The sequence below is a fragment of the Aethalodelphis obliquidens genome, unplaced genomic scaffold (genome assembly GCF_003676395.1).
Source record: "Aethalodelphis obliquidens isolate GAN/ISIS:26980383/991018 unplaced genomic scaffold, ASM367639v1 scaffold9, whole genome shotgun sequence".
Taxonomy (NCBI): Eukaryota; Metazoa; Chordata; class Mammalia; order Artiodactyla; family Delphinidae; genus Aethalodelphis; species Aethalodelphis obliquidens.
In genome coordinates this window covers 36,010,847-36,030,249 of record NW_020837953.1, presented here as the reverse complement: position 1 = coordinate 36,030,249, position 19,403 = coordinate 36,010,847, and the positions used below count along the sequence as shown (strand labels likewise).

General features: G+C 56.5%; 1 protein-coding gene across 9 annotated transcripts in view; it reads right to left on the bottom strand.

Moving 5' to 3' along the window:
* HSPG2 (heparan sulfate proteoglycan 2) overlaps positions 1-19,403 on the bottom strand; it is a 101,964-nt gene that overhangs the window by 51,023 nt on the left and 31,538 nt on the right. For 6 of the 9 annotated variants that reach the window (XM_027109828.1, XM_027109836.1, XM_027109834.1 and 3 more), the window contains exons 2-16: positions 15,434-15,569; positions 14,167-14,211; positions 8,282-8,391; positions 8,122-8,180; positions 7,663-7,823; positions 6,464-6,514; positions 5,908-6,036; positions 5,458-5,712; positions 5,261-5,380; positions 3,130-3,261; positions 2,837-2,981; positions 2,591-2,742; positions 2,349-2,495; positions 702-865; positions 3-182 (exon numbers count right to left, since the gene is read on the bottom strand). In XM_027109828.1, coding sequence (XP_026965629.1) covers positions 3-182; positions 702-865; positions 2,349-2,495; positions 2,591-2,742; positions 2,837-2,981; positions 3,130-3,261; positions 5,261-5,380; positions 5,458-5,712; positions 5,908-6,036; positions 6,464-6,514; positions 7,663-7,823; positions 8,122-8,180; positions 8,282-8,391; positions 14,167-14,211; positions 15,434-15,569 — 1,986 coding nt within the window. The remainder of the gene's footprint in view (positions 1-2; positions 183-701; positions 866-2,348; positions 2,496-2,590; positions 2,743-2,836; positions 2,982-3,129; positions 3,262-5,260; positions 5,381-5,457; positions 5,713-5,907; positions 6,037-6,463; positions 6,515-7,662; positions 7,824-8,121; positions 8,181-8,281; positions 8,392-14,166; positions 14,212-15,433; positions 15,570-19,403) is intronic. The other 3 variants (XM_027109831.1, XM_027109832.1, XM_027109833.1) reach the window with 1 other exon arrangement.

The window sequence follows — 19,403 nt, the reverse complement described above, 5'->3', positions numbered from 1 at the left end:
ACCTCAGAGAAGTGCACTTGGCGCAGGTTCACAGAACCGGGCTGGGTGGGTGTGTGGCCTCGGGAGAGCAGGCGATGTCCGGCGCCCACCAGGACCACGTCTGGCCGCTGCACTGGCTCCAGCATGCCACGTGCCAGCTCATAGCGCACCTTGTAGTGCAGGGAGCCACCGTAGGAGTCCACCTGGCCGAGATAGGGCAGATCAGGGCTGGGCCAGTCATGGGCACGCTTGATTCCCACTGTGTGTCCACTCGTTCCCCTCCTCCCTCACTCTGCATAGCCGGTACTGCGTGTCCAGCATGGAACTGGGCACAGGGAAGCAGAGATGGGTGCGACTTGGGTTCTGCCTTGGGGATGCTCAGTCCAATTTGGGGGAGGAGTCTGATAATACTGTGTAAAAGGTGCCCAGGGAGGCCGGAGGAGGGCACTGGGCCCAGCTCAGACGTGGCGAGTGATCCGAGAGGGCTTTCCAACAGCTGAGTCAGCATTCCTTCCAACCTGACAACGGCAGGCCTGACCCTGCCCTCAACGAATGAGCCGCTGCCCACGGGGGGCTGCGCTGGGGCAAGACAACACGTCTCCCAGAGCAAAGACTGCCCTGCTGCCCCCCAGCTTCAGAGGGAGCAGAGCCCAGACAGGTTCTGGGCATGTGCAGCAGGGCTCGGCCACCTCCCCATGCAGGGCAGCAGCCCGGCCTGTCACCTTGTTGCCCAGGAACTGCTCAGGCAGAGCCCAGAAAGAGTCATGGACCAGGAAGCGTCGGGACAAGTCGACCAGCTGGAACTCCTGCAGAGCGGTGTCGATCTGCAGCTGGGTGGAGGAGAGGGGCGGCATGCCAGGCTGCGTGGGCGTCGTCACATTCACGCCTGGGTGGCAAAGGGGAGGGGTGAGGGCCATGCATGTTCTGGCCTGAGATATCCCCCTTGAGGGGCTGTAACCCAGAGAGATGGGAAAGTTTTGGGAGAAGTGTGATTTAGAGAGAACATTAGTCTCTCTCCCAAAGTCAAATAAAAGCAAAGGTTTTTTTTTCCTCCTGAAGTTCTGGAGCGTCTCCCAAAGCATGCTCTGGGCAAAGCCAATGCTTCAGAATGATGGCTGGGAACCATCTGGGAACCCCAGGGTCAAGGAAAGGTCAAGGGGATTTTTTGCAGCAGGACTTTTCAGAGCCTTTGCTTGCCAACAGATCCATGGACTGTCACGGTTGGAACAGCCCTCATGAGGCAGTAGAGAGCTACACAGGGCTGAAGAATGGGCACCCAAGTCCTGGTTCCACCACCCTCCAGATGTGTGATCTGAGCAAAGGCCTCAGTTTCTCTATCTGTAAAATGGGGGTAAGAGTGGCTTGCTTCACAGGGTTATTAGGAAGCTAAAATGAACAAACTGATATAAAATGCTTAAAACAGAATGCGGCACAAAGGAGGTGCTCAAAAACCGGTTAGCTGTGACTGTTGCTGTTATTATGACGGGTCATCTAGTCCAGCCCTCTCCTACACACACACACACACACACACACACACACACACACACACACACACACACACACACACACACACACACACGTATTCTCTCTACAGCGCCTCCCAGATCTCGAGGGAAGCACCAACCATCCAAGAGATGGCACTTCTGTGATAATGGCAACGTTCCTGAACCCAGGTCCGTTTGACGCCTGGGCCCACGCCATTCTGCCTCTCAGAGCCAGAGAGAACTGAGTCCAACTCCCTGCCTTTATGTTTGGGAAAACAGGCCCAAAGAAGCCAAGAGTCTCAAAGTCACACAGGCAGTAACTAGTGCATCTGGAGGTCAGCCCCAGGCTAGGAAGATGCCAAAGTCTTGGCTCTTAATGCCCTGGGGTCACTGGTGCCTCTGCATTCTGCAGGGTGAGGATGATGAGGACAGTGAGGATGACATCAGGAATACTTACTGGGCACCTACCAGGGACCAAGCACTGTTCTCAGTGGCTTATGCATATTAATCCATTAAGTCCATAATAACAACCTGGGTAGTTAATATTTTATCCCCATTTTGTAGATGAGAAAACTGAGACACAAGATAGTAACTTGGCTAAGGGCACACAGGCAGTAAGGGTCAGGGTCAGGATTTGAACACGGACTCCGGCTCCAGAGCCCATCCTCATCGTCACCTAATGCAGGCGAATATCAACTGTGGGTTTGGCTTTTCCTAAAAAAGTTTGTTTTCCCCTGAAATGCTCTTCTTACAGGGCTCAGCATTTCTTCAGCAATGCCGTGTCCCTCCCTGAACTGGCCCCACGTGTCCAGGGCATGCTGCTCTCCCATGTCTGCACTCTGAGCCCGCTGGAGCCTGCCGCTTGCCTCCCATCCACCAACGCACCCTTGAAGTCACTGGGCCGGTCAAAGCGCAGCCGGATCTGGTCTCGGAAGCGGCTGCTGCTCTGGCACACGGTGGTGATGCCAAAGCAGAAGCAGGGCAGGCAGGAGGCGCTGTGCTCCAGGTAGAAGTGCCCGTCGGGGCAGGGTCCTGTGGGGCGGCAAGGGAGCAGGCTACGGCCGGTCCCAGGCAGGCAGCCCCGGCTCCAGCCCCACGCCCGGTGCCCACCTGCCCATGGGCCGTACCTCGCTGCGGGATAAGCTCCAGGACACCGTCGGGGATGCCGAACACCATGCCTCGGGTGTTCATGGCCTCACAGGTGTAGGCGCCCTGGTCTCCCTCCTTCACATCACGAATGGTCAGCGTGCCACGGCCTCCCTCACTCGTCATGGTCACCCTGGTGGGCCCCGAGACAGAGGTGGGGGTCAGGCCTGGACCACTGGCCGCACCTCCACCACGTCCCCAGCTCCTGCCGGGGCCCAGAGCTGTACCTGGGATGAGAGGGGATGTGGCCCCAGTTGAGTCTCCAGTTGATGATGGGGGTGGGGACGCCGATGGCCACACAGGTGAGGGTCACTGTCTGGCCCCGGGAAGCCTGGACTGACTCTTGGGGAGGGGTCACCACCTGGGGAGGCACTGGGAGATGCGAGCAGAAGTGAGGGGTGGGAGGGGCAAAGGGAGGGGAGCGGGGTGGGGGCGGGGCAATGGCTCAGAGGACAGGCCGGAGAAGAGACGGTGGGGAGGGGCCCAGGGCCCAGAGCTCGCCGCCCAGCTCCCCGCTCACTGCAGCCAAACTCGTCGCTGCGGTCGGGACAGTCGCTCTCGTCGTCACAGTGGAAGCTGGCCGGGATGCACGTGCTTGTGGAGGCACAGCGGAACTGCGTGGGCCCGCACACGTCCTCGGGGTGCTTGGCGGCTGGGGACGGAGCCAGGTGGTGTGGGCGGTGGGCACTGCCCTCAGGGAGGACCCCCATTACCTACCCATGCCCAACAGCCCACCCTGCCCACCTTCCCCAGGTGTCCCCAGGATCACGGTCTCATCTCGCCCACATGACAACACAGCTGCCCTGACCAGGCCCAGACCCAGACTCTGCTGCCACGACGCCGTCCGCAACGTCACGGTCACCGGTCAGCAATGAAGCACACTCTAACTGCGTTCCCCAAGGCAGTTCTACCTGGCACGCCACAGCCACTCAGCTCCTCCCACAGCCAGCCACCAGAGAAGCACAAGACCGCGGGTCAAAGGCACAGCCCCAGCGGCCAGGAGCTCTGGACGCCGGGAACACCCGGGCAGTTCTGGCTACTGGAAGGGTTTTGCGAGGGCCTGCCGCAGCCTGGACCTCGCTGCTCTGGACCCCTCTAAGTAGCCTGACCCGAGGCCATCTAGGGACTGGCCAGAGGCCTGGAGCTGGCCTGGCCCCAGGGCTGGGCCCCAGCTAGACATCTCTAGTAGATGGTAACTGACATTCTATTTCTGGAAGATTGAGCGTGATACAGACACACAGGCAGGGACAGAAAGGGCAGAGTGGTGCAGGAGCAGAGGTCACCCGTCCACAGAGAAGGCACAGAGAGGAGACCGGCAGGCAGCCACCTACTCCCACTCCCTCGGGGGGTTCTGTCCCAACACCCCACGAGCCCCCGAAGTCATCTGGCTTTCATGCTCTCTGTTCTGCGCTCTGTCAACAAGGACTTGGTCTTCCTTAGACTGTTCCCCCGCAGAGGCCTCTGAGAAGGGCTTTTCAACTAAAACCCTCAATTACTTCTCTGTCCCAAAGGGCCATGTTGTCAGGCAAGCTCAGAGCCACAGAAGGGCATCATAAAACTCTGCCAGTCTGCAGCACGACGCTGCTTCTCTCCAGGGTTTGCTGCAGAGCAGGGAAGGTGAGGGGAGGCAAGGAGGAGAAGCCGGACCAGCAGACACTAGGAATGTCAACACGCACTCAAACACGTGACCCAGGATCACAGAGCAATGGTTAGAAGATTATCCTCAATCTTGGACTAATAAGCCCCAGGGTTCACCCATAGGACAGAAACCACAAGATGCTACCTGATATGGTCTCTGAGTCTCCAGTCTCACCCATTTGACTGTCATAACGTTTATAACATTGACTAGATGGATGGACGAGCAATGGATAGATGGCTGAACAGATGAAGAGGAGGAAGGAAAGATGTTGGCTATATGAATGGCTGGCCGCCTGGAGAGCTGGCAAGACGGATAATGCATGGATGGATGACAGATGGACGGATGAACACATGGGTGGCAGGAAGGATGTTGGACAAATGGATGGATGGACAGACAACAGATTGATGGATGATAGAATGGATGATGAAATGGACAGAAGGAAGGATGCTGGATACGTAGATAGATAGACAGACCGATGAAGAACTTTGCAGATAAATAATGGATGGATGGATAGTTGGATGAGTGGGTGGGTGGATAAATGGATGCAAGAGAGGAAAGATGCTGGACAGACGGACGGACAGATAGTGGATAGTTGAATGGTCACATGGATGAAAAGCTGGGCAGATGGAGGAACAAATAACTCAGAACCAGCTCTAGACGAAAAAACTCTAGACCCATACGAGGAAGGCTTTGACTCACACATACATCAAGGACCCCACCCCTTCATCAAGGGACGCTCGTGTATCAAGCCTACTCGTCTGACCCCCACACAAGCATATATGACAAAGAGAAGATGAATGGTAACAAAATAAATAAAGAGACGTTAACCACGGGTAGTCTACTGCTTGCTACAAAGGCCAGCTCAGAGTCCAAGAGAGATAAACCTTAAAGTTTGTCCCCAGGGCCTCTACCACTCAGCCAGGCACAGCACACAGACCTGCCCTCGAAGGGCTGGGGCTCAGGGAGCTCGGCCAATGGGCCGGAGACGCCGGAAGGACGCCGGGACACTCACGGCAGTCGGCTTCATCGGTGCGGTCCTCACAGTCAAAGTCGCCATCACAGCGCCACAGCTTGAGGGCACAGTGCCCGTTTCCACAGGGGAACTCGTTGGGTTCACAGGGTGGGGTGGGGCCTGGGGGGACCAGGCAAGGTTCAGTGGCCATTTCCCCACCCCCTGCATCCCCACCCACGCCCCTGCCCGGCCCTCACCGCAGTCCAGCTCGTCACTGCCGTCCCTGCAGTCCTCCTGCCCATCACACACGTAGTCTTTGGGGATGCAGTGCCCACTGCGGCATGTGGCCTCGTGGGGCCCACAAGGCATGGGCCTGCCTGGACTGGGGAACACAACCTGGGGAGCAGGGGTGGCTGGGAGCTGCCATGGGATGGTTGCCTCCGGCTGGGACGGTACAGGTGGTGTCTCCGCCAGAGGTGGTGGCTGCGAGCTGAGCTTGGGGACCGGCTCCTCTGTGGACAGAGCCCGCTTAGCGTTGGCATGAAGGGGTGGCTCCTCACCCCTCGCCTCCTGCCACTCCCCAGGCCCTGACCCTGTTATCACCCCTCCTGTGTCCCTGCCCACCTCCCACAGACCCTTTGCCTGCAGCAAACCCTCGCAGCCCCGGACTGACTTGGAGGCCACCGTGTCCCCAGACCGCCCCTCACCACAATCGAGTTCATCAGACATGTCCCTGCAGTCAGGCCTCCGGTCACAGCGATACTCCAGGGCCACACACTCATTGTAGCGGTGGCAGGCAAACTCCGCCTCGGTGCAGACCCTTGGGAACTGGGGCACTGTGGGGGTGTGGGACAGTCAGAGAGGCAGGCAGGAGGTTGGCAGAAAATGTCACGGGTGGCACAGGCGCTGCAGAGCTGGGAGGGGGCTTTGGGGCTCCGTGTCAGGCCACGTGGTTTCTGGCAGACTCAGCGAGGGCACAGAGCACGTGGTGAACACATCCACAGCACATATGGGATGTGGGCTATGTGGCAGTGGCCTCACCCATCCCTTACACAAACCCCACACACAGTTAACACACCACACCATGCAATGACCACAGCACACACGTGCGGGGCACAACCAGGCCTAGAGAGGATGCAGAGGAAGGGGAGGAGGGGCGGCCTGTGGGCTGCGCCCAGCCATCTTGCCCTCATCCTTCCTTCCCCTCCATCCATTAGCTTGTCTAGTTACCCGGCTCAGCCTGGGTCTGGCTTATACTCTCACCTGGTGTCACTGCGGCCACCACAGCGGCCAGGGGGGGCGGGGGTGTCTGTGCTGGAAAGGAAGGTGTGATCAGCAGCCGGCCCACCTGGGACCTGGGGGCTATGGGTTGCAGGGCTGAACCAAGCCCATCCTACCATCCCTAGCCAGGAGGACTCATTGGAAAGTGGGGATAAGAGGACTGGAGCCTCGGCAATCTTCAGACCTGGGCCTGGGGATGCCCAAGAACAAGCTTGATCTTCGGGCACATGGACTGAGGTTTTACGTGCAGAACAAATGATTTCACCCTTTTTTTCTGATTGGGCGACACTATGGTAGGGATGAAGTTTGTTCAGTTCTGGGTTCCGCTTAGTCCGGGATGGTGACATTTCCCAGAGAGAGGACTGAGATGGAGACTGGGATGGGATGGGAACTGTAGCTTGTGAGGAATGAACTGGGACTGCTTGGCCTGGAGAAGAAAACACTCAGGGAGTTGAAACAGGAGACAGAGGGTGCAGTGGAAAGAAAGCTGGGCCTGTATAAAATGAATAACTAATAAGAACCTGCTGTATAAAAGAAATAAAAGAAAAAAGAAAAAGAGAAAGCTGGGCTGACTGAGGGTACGAAGGCCGGGCCTGCACATCTAACAGCTGTGTGGCCTGGGGCCAGTTCCCTGTTCTTTCTGAGCTGCGTTTCTCAGCTCGTCTCATCACAGGTTCTGGCAAGACCAGCAGAGACACGGGGTTTGGTTTACATTCTGGCTTTTGCACTATCTGTGTATGTGGATTTGGATAAATCATTTTTCCTCGCTGGGCCTCAGTGCCCTCATCTCTAAAACAGGAGAAATAATATCTGCTTCATAGGAGTTCTTATGAAGACTGAACGGTCAGTGAAGAATTGTTGGTTATTATTAAACACAAAAGTGTTTTTGGACCTGAAAGCACTGTATGAAGAAAGGAATTATTATTACCTATTGTCAACATAGAGAGGTTAATAGAGTGGAAGTTGGGTCTACTGAGTACATGTTAGAGGAAACACAGGTTGCTCAACCCAAGCCAAGACTGCATAAAGATGGATGGGGCAGACTCATAAGGTAGTGAGCTCCCTGTCCCTAGTGGTGTGCAAGGACAAGCTAGGAGAGCCCACGGTAGTGACACTGAAAGGGGGCCCACATGAGTCTGAGAAACTGGAGGAGGTGACCCTCAGTTCCAGGGCGGGCTCACCTGTGCCCAGGCGTCGGAACTGGAATCCCTGGGGAGAGGTGATGTAGGAGGCGATGGAGCCACTGGAGATGACGGTGTGGAGCACCTCCTGAATCTGAGACCCGTCTGCATTCCCTTCGGAGCCCACATCCAACTCCACAAAGACCCAGCCGTCCAGCTCCCTAGGGACGGGTGTGGGGGGCAGGGCAGCAGGGTGAGGAAGACGCCTGGAGTCTCAGCTCCTCCCTTGGCCCCCTGCCTCAGACCTGATCTCTTGACTCTCCCCCTGCTTCTGGATAGCCTGTACCCCATGCAAGGCAACTTAAAGTCCAAATTGTACCCCTACCGATTCCCGAATTTCTACCAATAGAGGTTCAGCCCATTAGGCCTCTCTTGCCTCCCCTCCTGGCGCCCGGCCCCTCCCCATCCTTGTCAGCCCCTCACCAGCCCCCCCCCCCCCCCCCAGGGGACCCTCCTCACTTGATGAACACCACACTGACAACCTGGTCTCCGGGAACCTTCAAGTACTCTGACTCCAGCTGGAGAGGGACACAGCACCATCAGCCTCCAGATCCCTTCACCCCACCTTCAGTCCCGCCCTGCCCTACTCGGGGAGCTCCCCAAAGCCCCTTCACCTCACCGTGTCTACCACAGCCTCGGACACCTCTCGGAACTCCTCGGAGCCTGCATCCTCCAGCTGAGGGCTGTAGTCGATGGAGCGAGTGAAATTTACCAGGGCTCGGAAATAAACTGCAGAAGGAGTGGGGGGGGGGGTCGCTATGAGGGGCCCAGCCCAGCAGGTAGTGGCCTCAGGCAGCTGCGCCAGTGGGTGGAACCGGGGGGATGGTCCCCAGAGGCCTCTCGCTGAGGCTGACACCTGTGTGCCCACAGCTGTGCCCAGCACTACCTGTAGGAGCACGTGCTGCAGTGACCCTGGCAGGCCGCCCAGGGATCAAAGCCGAGGCCCCACCCTTGAGTGAATGGCTTCAACTAACAGGGAAAATGGCCCGATCCAGATACCAAGTGATAGTGCAGAAGAGAAGACCTCCACTGGCTCAGAGGAAGGCTGGGTAAGAAGGGGTGGCTTCCAGAGGAGGAGGACCTGGCACAGAATTTTTTTTTTGGCCGCGCCGCACCGCTTGTGGGATCTTAGTTCCCCGACCAGGGATCAAACTCAGGCCCCCCGCGGTGAAAGCACTGAGTCCTAACCACTGTATCGCCAGGGAAGTCCCCCTTTTTTTTTTGGCACAGAAATTACTCGAGAGTGACCATGACATGCTTCCCTACCCCCCCCATTCATGCCAGTCATCACCCTCAGGGCTCAGCTCAGTCATCACCTCCTCCAAGAATACTGCCTGAGCTGCCCTCCTTTCCCAACCCTGACTGGGTAGAGGCCTCTCCTCTGGGGGTCCCCCAGCCCCTTGGCTTCTCCCATCAGAGCACCTGCTACCCCACATGGCACAGATCCTGCCAGAGCATCGTCATAAAGATCGTGGGTTCTGAGGTCAGCCACACATCAGGCATGGACCTTACCTCTCTGAACTTCTGTTTCCCTTTTGGTCAAATGTGCATATTAATTACATTTACCACACTGGTGGCTGTGGGGAATAAATGATATCATGCTTACAAGGCCATCTCCCTGTGCACGAAGATGCAACGCCTGGCATAGAGCAAGTGCTAGGGAATCAGGAGCTGCTGTCATCTTTCTCTCTACTGCTAGACTATAAACTTGATGGGGGGAAACCTCGGATCTCATTCACCCTGTACCCCAGTGCTTGCATAGAGCCTGGCACAGAGGAGGTGCCTAATAAATGATTGCTGAATAAATTCATAGCAGATTGGGGTGAGCATACACTTACAACTCTTGTTTATTAAGCACCTACTATATACACTTTATGCACATTAAATCTCATAATGTTCAGAGTTCATAATAGAAGTTATAAATATGAGTTGCAAATGAATCATATATATGTACACACACACGCACACACAGTGCTTAGATCAGAGCCTGGCACATAGTAGGGGCAATATAATATGAGCTATTACTATATGAGAGGCAGTATAGCTTAGTGGTTAAAAGCTCAGCCTCTGGAGCAAAATTTCCACTTACAATTAAAATAAAATTGCCCTGTGACCTTAAGCAAGTTACTTAATCTCCCTGTGCCTCAGTTTCCTCATCTATAAAACAGGGACGATAGTAGTGCCCACCCCAGAGGGCTGTTGGGAGGATGAAATAAGATAATGAATGTAAAATGCTTATGGCAGTACCTGGCTCACACTAGGGGCTGCATGCGTTAGCTGTATTATCTCTGGTCTTTTCTTTCTTTTTTTTTTTTTTTTTTTTGGGGGTCCGCGGGCCTCTCACTGCTGTGGCCTCTCCCGTTGCGGAGCACAGGCTCCGGACGCGCAGGCTCAGCGGCCATGGCTCACGGGCCCAGCCGCTCCGCGGCATGTGGGATCCTCCCGGACCGGGGCACGAACCGGTATCCCCTGCATCGGCAGGCGGACTCTCAACCACTGTGCCACCTGGGAAGCCCCTATCTCTGGTCTTTAAGACAAACTGAAGGAATGGATTTGGTTTTATTTCTTCCCATCTGAGAGAGGCATTCATTGCTTTATTGAATCTATACTGAAGGTCTTTCATATGCTTGGCAGTGTTCTAGGGGCAAGGGATATAGCAGCGAACTTCATAAAGATCACTTTCCAGGGAGAGGAGAAAGGAAATAGAACAAATGGGCAAGAAATATATGGACTATGAGGGAGAAAAAAACAAGGGCTGGGGGAGCGGGCGTGGTGGCGTGGGGGTAGCTCGCTACTTCCCCAGGGCAGCCAGGGAGGCCTCTCCGCAAAGGGGATGCTTGAAGGCAGAGAGTAAGGTACTGGGAGGCCTCTAAGAGAAGCGCACTCCAGGCAGAGGGGACAGCAGCTGTGCCTGAGGCAGAAGTGGGCTCTGAGAAGTGACAATCAGCGTGTGGGCAGCAGAGCAGGGAGTGGCACTGGCTGGGCCTGTCCTCTTTCCCCTTTACTCTGTCCGGCAGGTCCACAGGTGCACACGCCCTCTGCGCCTGGACCCTCCCCCTCTGCGGCTCACGGAGCAAGTCCTGGGCACATCAGGACGGCAGCCTAGCAAGCAGCCGGAGGGAACTCCTGCACCAAGAGAAGGTGCCTGTGAGGGCAGCGCTGCCTGTGCTGAATCACGGGGACCATGCTGGGCTGGGCTCCTGGGTGCTGGGCGGGCGGGGCCCCGTGGGCTGGAGCGTGAGGGCCGCGAGCTTGGCCACAGAGGCCTCTTGTGAGCTGGCACAGAGGCCCATTGAAAGTCCCCCACCCTGGCCCCTGGCCTCAGCCCTGCGGCCCAGCGCGGGCGAGGAGGCCAGGCCTCTGCCCAGGAATGTGCCCGCTGCTGGGGGAGGGGGCTGAGGCTCCACAAAGCCCCTTTCTACTAGGGCCTGGGAAGGGCACGGACCCTCCAACCTGACCCCACCCCCTGCCTTCTCCCAGATCAGGGGCAGGTCAGGATGAGCACACCCCTTTTCCACCCTGAGCGGCCTCCCTGTGGCAGGTATCCGAGGGCTGGGGCAGAAGGTGAGTTTCAGGAACCAGCCCCCAGAGCTGAGGGTGCTGGTGGGAATGATGCAGACTGGGGTGGGAGTGCTCTCTGGGCGCCTGCCTGGCTGACCAGCTCCACGCTGGCCCTCATCTGACCCCATCTGGACAGCTCAGTTGGAGCCAATGGCTGGAGGGACGGGAGGCCCAGAGCTGCCCGGCACCCCGCGTGGGGTGGGGGACGCACACCTGACCACCCCCAGCCCCGGAGCCAACTACCCCACCTACGCTCGATACCCAGTCCCTGCTCAACAGAACTCGTCCCCCACACACCTGGGCCCCCGAACCCCAGCCCAGTCCCTCTGGGTCCCCAGGATCAGCGAGGCCCGAGGCCCTAGCCTTTTCCCCGAGGGGTTGCTGCACCCATCCTGCCTACACCAGGGGTCCGGCCCACTGTGCTTAGATTGTGTGCCCGGCTGGGGCCTGGCTGCCTCCTGGGCAGGGGCAGGGGAGAAGGTGAGGCCAGCTGGGTGGGGACAGAGGCAGGCCTGGCCCCAGACCCTGCAGAGAGGTGCCTCTGACCTTCCAGTGTGACCAAGTGCAGGCTGGGGAGGAAAAGAAGACAAAGGAGTGAGAGGAAGAGCTGGGAGAGAGGAGGGGGAGGGAGAGAGGGAAAGGCGACTCCTCCTAGGGCTCCAAGACCATCACACCAGCCACGGGAGGGTGGCCCGGGGTGGGGCCCAGGGCCTGCAGAGAGGGAGGTGAGGAGGGGCAGAGACAGCAGGGAGGTGGCGAGACCAAAGGGAGAGACAGAGGGGGGAAATGACAGAGAGACACAGAGACTGATGGAGACAGAAAACAGAAAGAGATGAAGCAGACAGAGAGAAGGAGACAGAGACACAGAGAGATAGATACAGGCAGAGACACAGAGAGAAAGTGGTGGGGAGAATGAGAGAGAGAAAAGACGAGACAAAGGCAGATTGAAAAGAGGGAAAGACAGAGGGACATGGAAGCAGAGATGCAAGTCCAAGAGGTGGAGGGAGAGAGGCAGCGTGAGACAGAGACACACAGAGTAGGAAAGAGATGGCCCAAGGCAGGGGAGGGAGGGAACAGGGGAGACATGTAGACAGTTTGTCAGCAGGACAGACAAAGAGACAGTCAGAAGGTGGAAAGATTGGGCGAGGGGAGGTGGGCAGGGTTCCCGAGGTGGGGAGGCAGAGCCAGGAGCTGTCCAGGAGGGGTCCTGGCCTGGGGGTGGCAGTCAGGGCTGGGACAGAGCCAAGGGGAGCCGCAACCCCGCCCGAGGGAAGGGGTGAGGGAGGAGCCGTCTCAGACATTCCAGGGTCGGGGGTTGGGTCAGTCAAGGGGTGGCCAGGCACGGCCCCATCATGGTCAGGACGGCCCTTGCTCCCCAGAGTTAGGAGGGACCTGCCCTTGGGCAAGGCTGAAGCAGGCACCCTGACCCTGGGAATCAGGGAGACTTATCTGATGCCCCCTGGGCTGAGATGCAACCCAGCTGCCTGGACCTGCCCCAGGGGCAGCGGGCTGGTGCCAGCGTTTGGGTCTGGAGGGCCTAAGGCCCCACATCTTCCCACAGATCAGCCCCACCTACAAGGAAAGGCTCCTGCCCTGCCCTTGGGCCCTCCCCAGCTGCTGCCCCCCATCCCCATCCTTCCCCCACCTCTGGCTTCTCTCGCCCTCATAGCTGCTTCTCATGGGACGAGGTGGGCTAGCAAGGACCACTCAAAGCAGGTGGAGCTGCTGTGAGCAGCCCCCTGGGAGGGGCTCTAGATATTTCTGAAGGGACAGGGTGGACTGGCCCAGGGCCGCAGCAGGCAGACTTGGCTTGGCAAGAGGCAGCTCCCAGAGACGCATCAGCAGAGGCCATTCGGGGGTGAGCATTGTGTGCATGGGGCCCACCTGACACCCACACACAGGCCCCACCCAGCTCCCAGGCATCTGCAGCCTTGCAGAGACCTACACATGGAAAAGCTTCAGGCACTGTCTGCGTCCCAGGTGCTGGGAGGTCACAGTCAGGACTGTGCCACCCAGGGGTCAACCCTCCTATCCATACTGGCCCGGTTAGGATGCCACCCTCTGGCATTGGGATGCTTCTGATACTCCAGCCGTAGGGAGGCAACCCCGTCCCTGGAGGGACCCAGGCCAGACCCACCCCAGGCCTGCTGGGGTGGGCAGCACAGGGATGCAGCGGGGCCGCCCAGTGGTGACTCTGAGCTGAGCTCCATCCTTGGCCCTGATCACGTTGTGCCCAGGCACTGGCTCCCAGAGAAGGCAGCAGGAACCGCATGGCTTTGTCCCGAGTAGTTCCTTCTCTCGCCAGAATCCCAGGGTGGGAGGAAACAGAGACTGTGAAGCCCTGGTCCCAGCGCTGGGCCAGCTCCTGCTCTGGCTGTGCACTTGGAGTGCTGGCAGAGTGGGCAGCTGACGGAGGCCTGATTCCTTTCCCTCCAGGAAGCCCAACCCTCTTTCCCCAACCCAGGAACTTCGGCTTCCCAGCAGGTGACCCGACCTAAGGCAGGTTCCCTCCCAGGTCCAGCTCTTGGCTTACCCGAATGCCTGTGCCACAGAGTCCCCTCTCTCTGCCCACCCCTGCCTGGGGTCCCCCACTCTGCAGCATTCACCCCCAAGGAGGGCTCTGGGGAAGGACTCCACAGCTGAGCCGCCCAGGGAGGTGAGAATCTGGCTTTGAATGCTGAGTGGCTGACTTTCAGTCCCTATCAGAACCGGGCATTTCCCAGCACAGGCAGGCACAGAACCTGTCCATACCCAACCTTGCAGGGACTGGCCAACCAAGGCACACAACTGTCACTCAGCGGGGATGAGACCATCCCCATGGCAGGCACAAGGAGCCCTCAAGGCCCTCAGTCCAGGAGATGCCGCCTCTGTGGCTGGAAAGACCTACTCTGGGGCTTCCCCGGGGGCAGGATGGGGGCCTGTGCGATGCCCCCAGATACTTACCCATCTGGAAGTCCCCGCTGCCCAGGTCCCCGCTGCCCACACCATCTACAAGTAAAAGAGAGACTTATTCAGCAACAATTAATCTTTGTTGAGCACCTACTGGGTGTCAGGCACTGTTCTGGGCACCTGGCACACGGTGGGGAAGGTCATGAAAACACAGCTGTTGCCTCCTCTCCACACTTAGGGAGGGCCGGCCTGTAACCAGCTTGGAAGCCTCCATCAGAGAGGGTGTGGACCAGGAGGGATGGGGTGGGTGGCGCCAGGTCAGACTAGCCTCTAGGTGAGAATGGGAGGAAGTGGAGTAGGGGGCCATAATCATCCTCCACTGTGCACTGCCCACCACCCTCCCCTTAGGTCCTGCTCAATCTGGGCTGTAAGGAGAAGCAGCCACCAGTCCCGGGTCACACAGTTTTAAGTGGAGGATCCTGCGGTCACTGGGACCAGGGCTCAGGATGCACGCAGCTTTTAACCCACCTCTTTTTTTTCTGAACTAAAAAAAAATTGAAGTATAGTTGCTGTACAACATTATACAGGTTACAGGCATACAATATAGCGATTCTCAATTTTTTTTTGTTTTTGGCTGTGCCACGTGGCTTGTGGGATCTTAGTTCCTTGACCAGGGATCGAACCCAGGCCCCCGGCAGTGAAAGCACCAAGTCCTAATCACTGGACTGCCAGGGAATTCCCGTGATTCACGATTTTTGAAGGTTATACTCCACTTACAGTTATTATAAAATACTGGCTATGTTCCTCATGATGTACAACATATCCTTGTAGCTTATTTTACACCTAATAGTTTGTACCTTTTACTCCTCTACCGCTATATTGCCCTTCTCCCCTCCCCTGTACCCACTGGTAACCCACTAGTTTGTTCTCTACATCTGTGAATCTGCTTCTTTTCTGTTATATTCATTAGTTTGTTGTATTTTTTCGATTCCACATATAAGTGATATCATACGGTATTTTGTCTTTCTCTGTCTGACTTATTTCACTTAGCATAATGCCCTCCAAGTCCATCCATGTTGCTGCAAATGGCAACATTTCATTCTTTTTTAGGGCTGAGTAGTACCTCATTGTATATGTATATACCACATCTTTATCCAGTCCTCTGCTGATGGACACTTAGGTTGCTTCCATATCTTTCTTAGTCCAGCTCCTGAGGTGCCACCTTGGGCAAGCATCCTGGAGCCTCTTTAAGGACCGGTGGGAAGAACCCCAATTCCATCCTTACCCCTTCCACTCCCAGCCACCAGAACCCTCTGCTCACCTCCGGAGGCCTCATCAGCCAGGAAGTCCTCATCATCAGAAAGGTCTGAATAGCTCCAGCCAGCACGGCCCACTGTGACTGTCTCTGCATCCTCGGGCAGGGACAAGCCATCATATGCCCTCAGCCCGCAGGTTACCTGTGGGACACCACACGAGCAATTGTGTCAAACTCTTCAACTCCTACCAAGCCCAGGACCCCTCTTCTCACTTCAAGGGGGGGGGGCAGAGTCCCACCCCAAGGCCCTCCGGCAGTTAAATCAGACACGGTTTGGCGAAGACAGTCAGGCTGGGGCTGTACCATTGTTTTTGACTCAGTTTCCCCAAATCTCATCAGCCCCTGCATGAATCCTCAGATAAACTTGTAAGTTTGTTTTGGGCCACACTGCACGTCTTGTGGGATCTTAGTTCTCCGACCAGGGATTGAACCCGTGCCCCCTGCAGTGGAAGCGCGGAGTCCTAACCACTGGACCGCCAGGGAAGTCCCGACAACAAACTTAAAATCCCTTTGGTAAGTGACGACTCTTCTTCCTTTGGAGAAGGCAAGTGATATCCAGGACATGAGTTAGTGGACAGGGACACACAGGCAGGTAAAGGGTGACCGGGGCCAGCAAAGAGGGGGGGTGTGGGCAGGCGACAGGGTGGCCAGGGGCAGCATGGATGGGGGACAGAAGCAGAAATGGAGGGGAGGTCACCTGAAGCTGCTGCTGCCGACAGCAGCCCCCTGCACCCCGCCCCAGCGGTCCTGGCCACCTCTTTCTGCCTTGGTGTGGCCTCCAACTCTCCAGGCCACAGGGAACACATTCCAGCCACGCTGGAGATCAGCTCTGGCACTTGTGGGCACACTGACAGGATCATCTGCACACCCAGAAGCGGGGGTGGAGCCCAGCTGCTGGGCTGAACGGGGGCAGGTCAGGCGTGGTGTCAACTCATGTGACCTCGGGCTGCAGCTGAGCCCAGCACAAGCTCCACCTCGGGCTCCCGTTCCACAGAGGGGCGGCTTGGACCCCGCACCTTGCAGGCCGGCGCAGAAGGGCCCCCGCAGCCATGACCCCTGCCTTTCTTGGGGATGGGTGCGGACAACGAAGGCCTCTTTCCACTTAGACAAGATTGAGGTGTTTCCAAAGGAGTTTTACAAAATAACTTAGAGGAAAACAAACCCAGCAGAGCCCAAGGGAACCCCAGAGCCCCCAAGCACAAGAGTGCATGGATTCACACACCCAGCCCCAGATGGCCTGGCGCGAGTGTCTCAGGCCTGCCCTGGCCTCAGCCCTATCTGGGGAGCCCAGCCTGACCAGAAGGAAATAGTCTCACTTGTGAAAACCAAACCCGGCCTTCACTGGCTAGACAAGGTGGTGGCAGCAGCAGAGAGGGCCAAAGAGAAGAAGAAAAACAGAGAAACAGCCAATCCTTCTCCCTCCCTGCTTCCCCAACTTCACACAGCGCATGTCTTGGAGCCTCTGGCCTTTTCTCAGCTGGTGCCTCTTTTGGAATGCCCTTCCTCCTTTTGTTTACCTGGCTAACTCCAGTTCATCCTCCAAAACTCACCTAAACATCACCTCCTCTAACTACTCAGTAACAAAATGGAACAAATTCCATATAGGCCTGGAAACATGGAGGAATCTCAAACACATTATGCTGAGTGAAAGAAGCCAGACACAGAAGACTCCATAGCATATGATTTCACTTATATGAAACCCACGGGGGAAAAGTCTAATCTATAATGACAGAAAGATCTGTAATTGCCTGGGACCAGGGGTTGGGTGTGGCTGTCCGGGAAGGGTCACAGGAAACCTTTTGGAGTAACGGTCCCCTGGTTATATACAACTCATTCTCATTATTGAATTGTACACTTAAAGTGGGTATGTTTTATTGTATGTAATTTACACCTCAATAAATATGACTCAAAAGAAAATCTCCTCTGGGAGGCTCTGTCATGACTCCTTGGCCTTTCCAGCCACCTCTGCCCCTAGGCTGGGTTCTGGGCCCTCCAGGGCTCACACTCTAATGACCTGTACCTCCACTGGAATGACAGCACCTTGAAGGCATGGCCTGTGATGAGCTCATCTCTACCTTCTCAGCACTCCATGTTCAATAAATGCTTGAATAAACGAATGGACAAAAGTGTCATCACCTATTAATTCTAGCTGCTTCCTGAACATGACTTGTTCTGAAGGTACCACCCACCCTCAAGCAGCCTATATGCATCTCCCTCTCAGGCTGGGAGCTCCCTGGGGGGAGGGGCTGGGTGCCAATTGGTCTTCTTTGTGTTTGCAGTGCTACCAAGCCTCGCGTAATGTCTGCACTGCCCGTGTCTTATCCCCTAAAGCCCTTCCCCACACAATCCACGGGCATATCCCTCCTCCTGTTCCTTTTTTTTTTTTTAATATATATATTTTTGAATTCACATGTATTTTATTTCATTATTTTTTGGCCACACCGCGTGGCATGTGGAATCTTAGTTCCTCGACCAGGAATTGAACCCGCGTCCCCTGCATCGGAATCGCAGAGTCTCAACTACTGGACTACCAGGGAAGTCCCTCCTGTTCCTTCTTTCCCCTCCCTCTCCCTCTGGACAAGTGCCCATTCCAGCCCTGGGTGGCCAGTAGACCTCTGGGCCATGCCCATGAGGTCTGCATCCAGGAATAAGCCTTAGAACCTCAAGGAGCTGGTGAGAAGTAGATTCCTGGGCTCCTTCTCAGAGCCGCTGAGTCAGACTCTCCCCACCCCAGCTGGGAGGGTTAAAGTCGTGCATGCTCAGGGGATTCTGACACTCACGGGTTACGAACCACAAGACTAGCCCCCTACCAGGGTTTCTCCTTCCTCCCCTGGGTAGGGGTAGAGGGTAATGTTCGCACTGGGTTGGGGGCGGGGGTGGTCCTGAGAAGGCCCTGATTGACCTAAGGGGAGTGAGGCTAGGGCTGGTGCAGGGGCACTGACACTGGGCAGAGGAGGTTAGAGAGGCAGGACCCTCCCCACTTGGGGAGGGCTCTCTTTGTGTCATTGCCACCCCCTCTCCCTCCCCATGGAAGCAAGGCTGTGGAGGGCATGCATGGTGCACAGAGATTCCTGGCACCCCCTAGACACCAGACTGCTGTCTGGAAAGGAAAATCCTGGTGGTAAGCAAGGTCTAGAGCTTCTCCCAGGGAGGGAGAGGCCACCGGGGCTTGGGAATGGACAGGAAATAGCAAAGATTCAACTTGGAAAAAATGCTAGGAACACACATCTGCAGTGAGAGGAGAGAATCCAGAGCATGGTGGGTCCTGGACCGAAGCCCCTCCACCCCAGGGACCCCAGGAAATGGTCTCTGTGCATGCCAGCCTGCCCTTGCTCGCAGTCCCTACCCCAGGACCTGAGGCTTTGGGGTCAGATAAGGGCCTGCAGCAAGGCACAAGCCAGGAAGAGCAGAGACTTCACTTGTGGAAAGCTGAAGATCAAAAGGTTTTAACAGCTGTATTTTACATCTAGGAAGGGAGATGAAGCCAGGCTGCAAAGAAGCTTCCAGAAAGAGCACAAAAGAGCTTAGGACTTTTGCTTAGCACAAAAAAGTCTTAGGACTTGACCATAGAAGGGAATTTGGATTCAGAGCTGGAAAGTCCAGGGTCTACTTGGACTAACATTTACTGAGCACTTACTATGCAGCAGGCACTCCTTTAAGGATTTTGTAGGTGTTAACCCAGGTCAGGTGTTAGGTAACCCCACTGTAAAGATGGGGAAATGGAGCAGAGTCAGGAACCTGCTTGAAGAGCTAGCACAGGGTAGAGCTGGGATTTGAACCCTGGTGGTCTGGCCCCAACAGCTAAGTCCTTACCACCGTGCCACACCACCTCTGTAACGAAGGCTGTGGAAGAGACGAACCAACTGAGGTCACTGAGAGTCACTCCCGCATAGCCTCTCAACTGCAATTCCCAGTTTACCGGGCATTTCCTCAGCCTCAGTGTCATCTGAACCTGACAATGACCCCCTGAGATGGA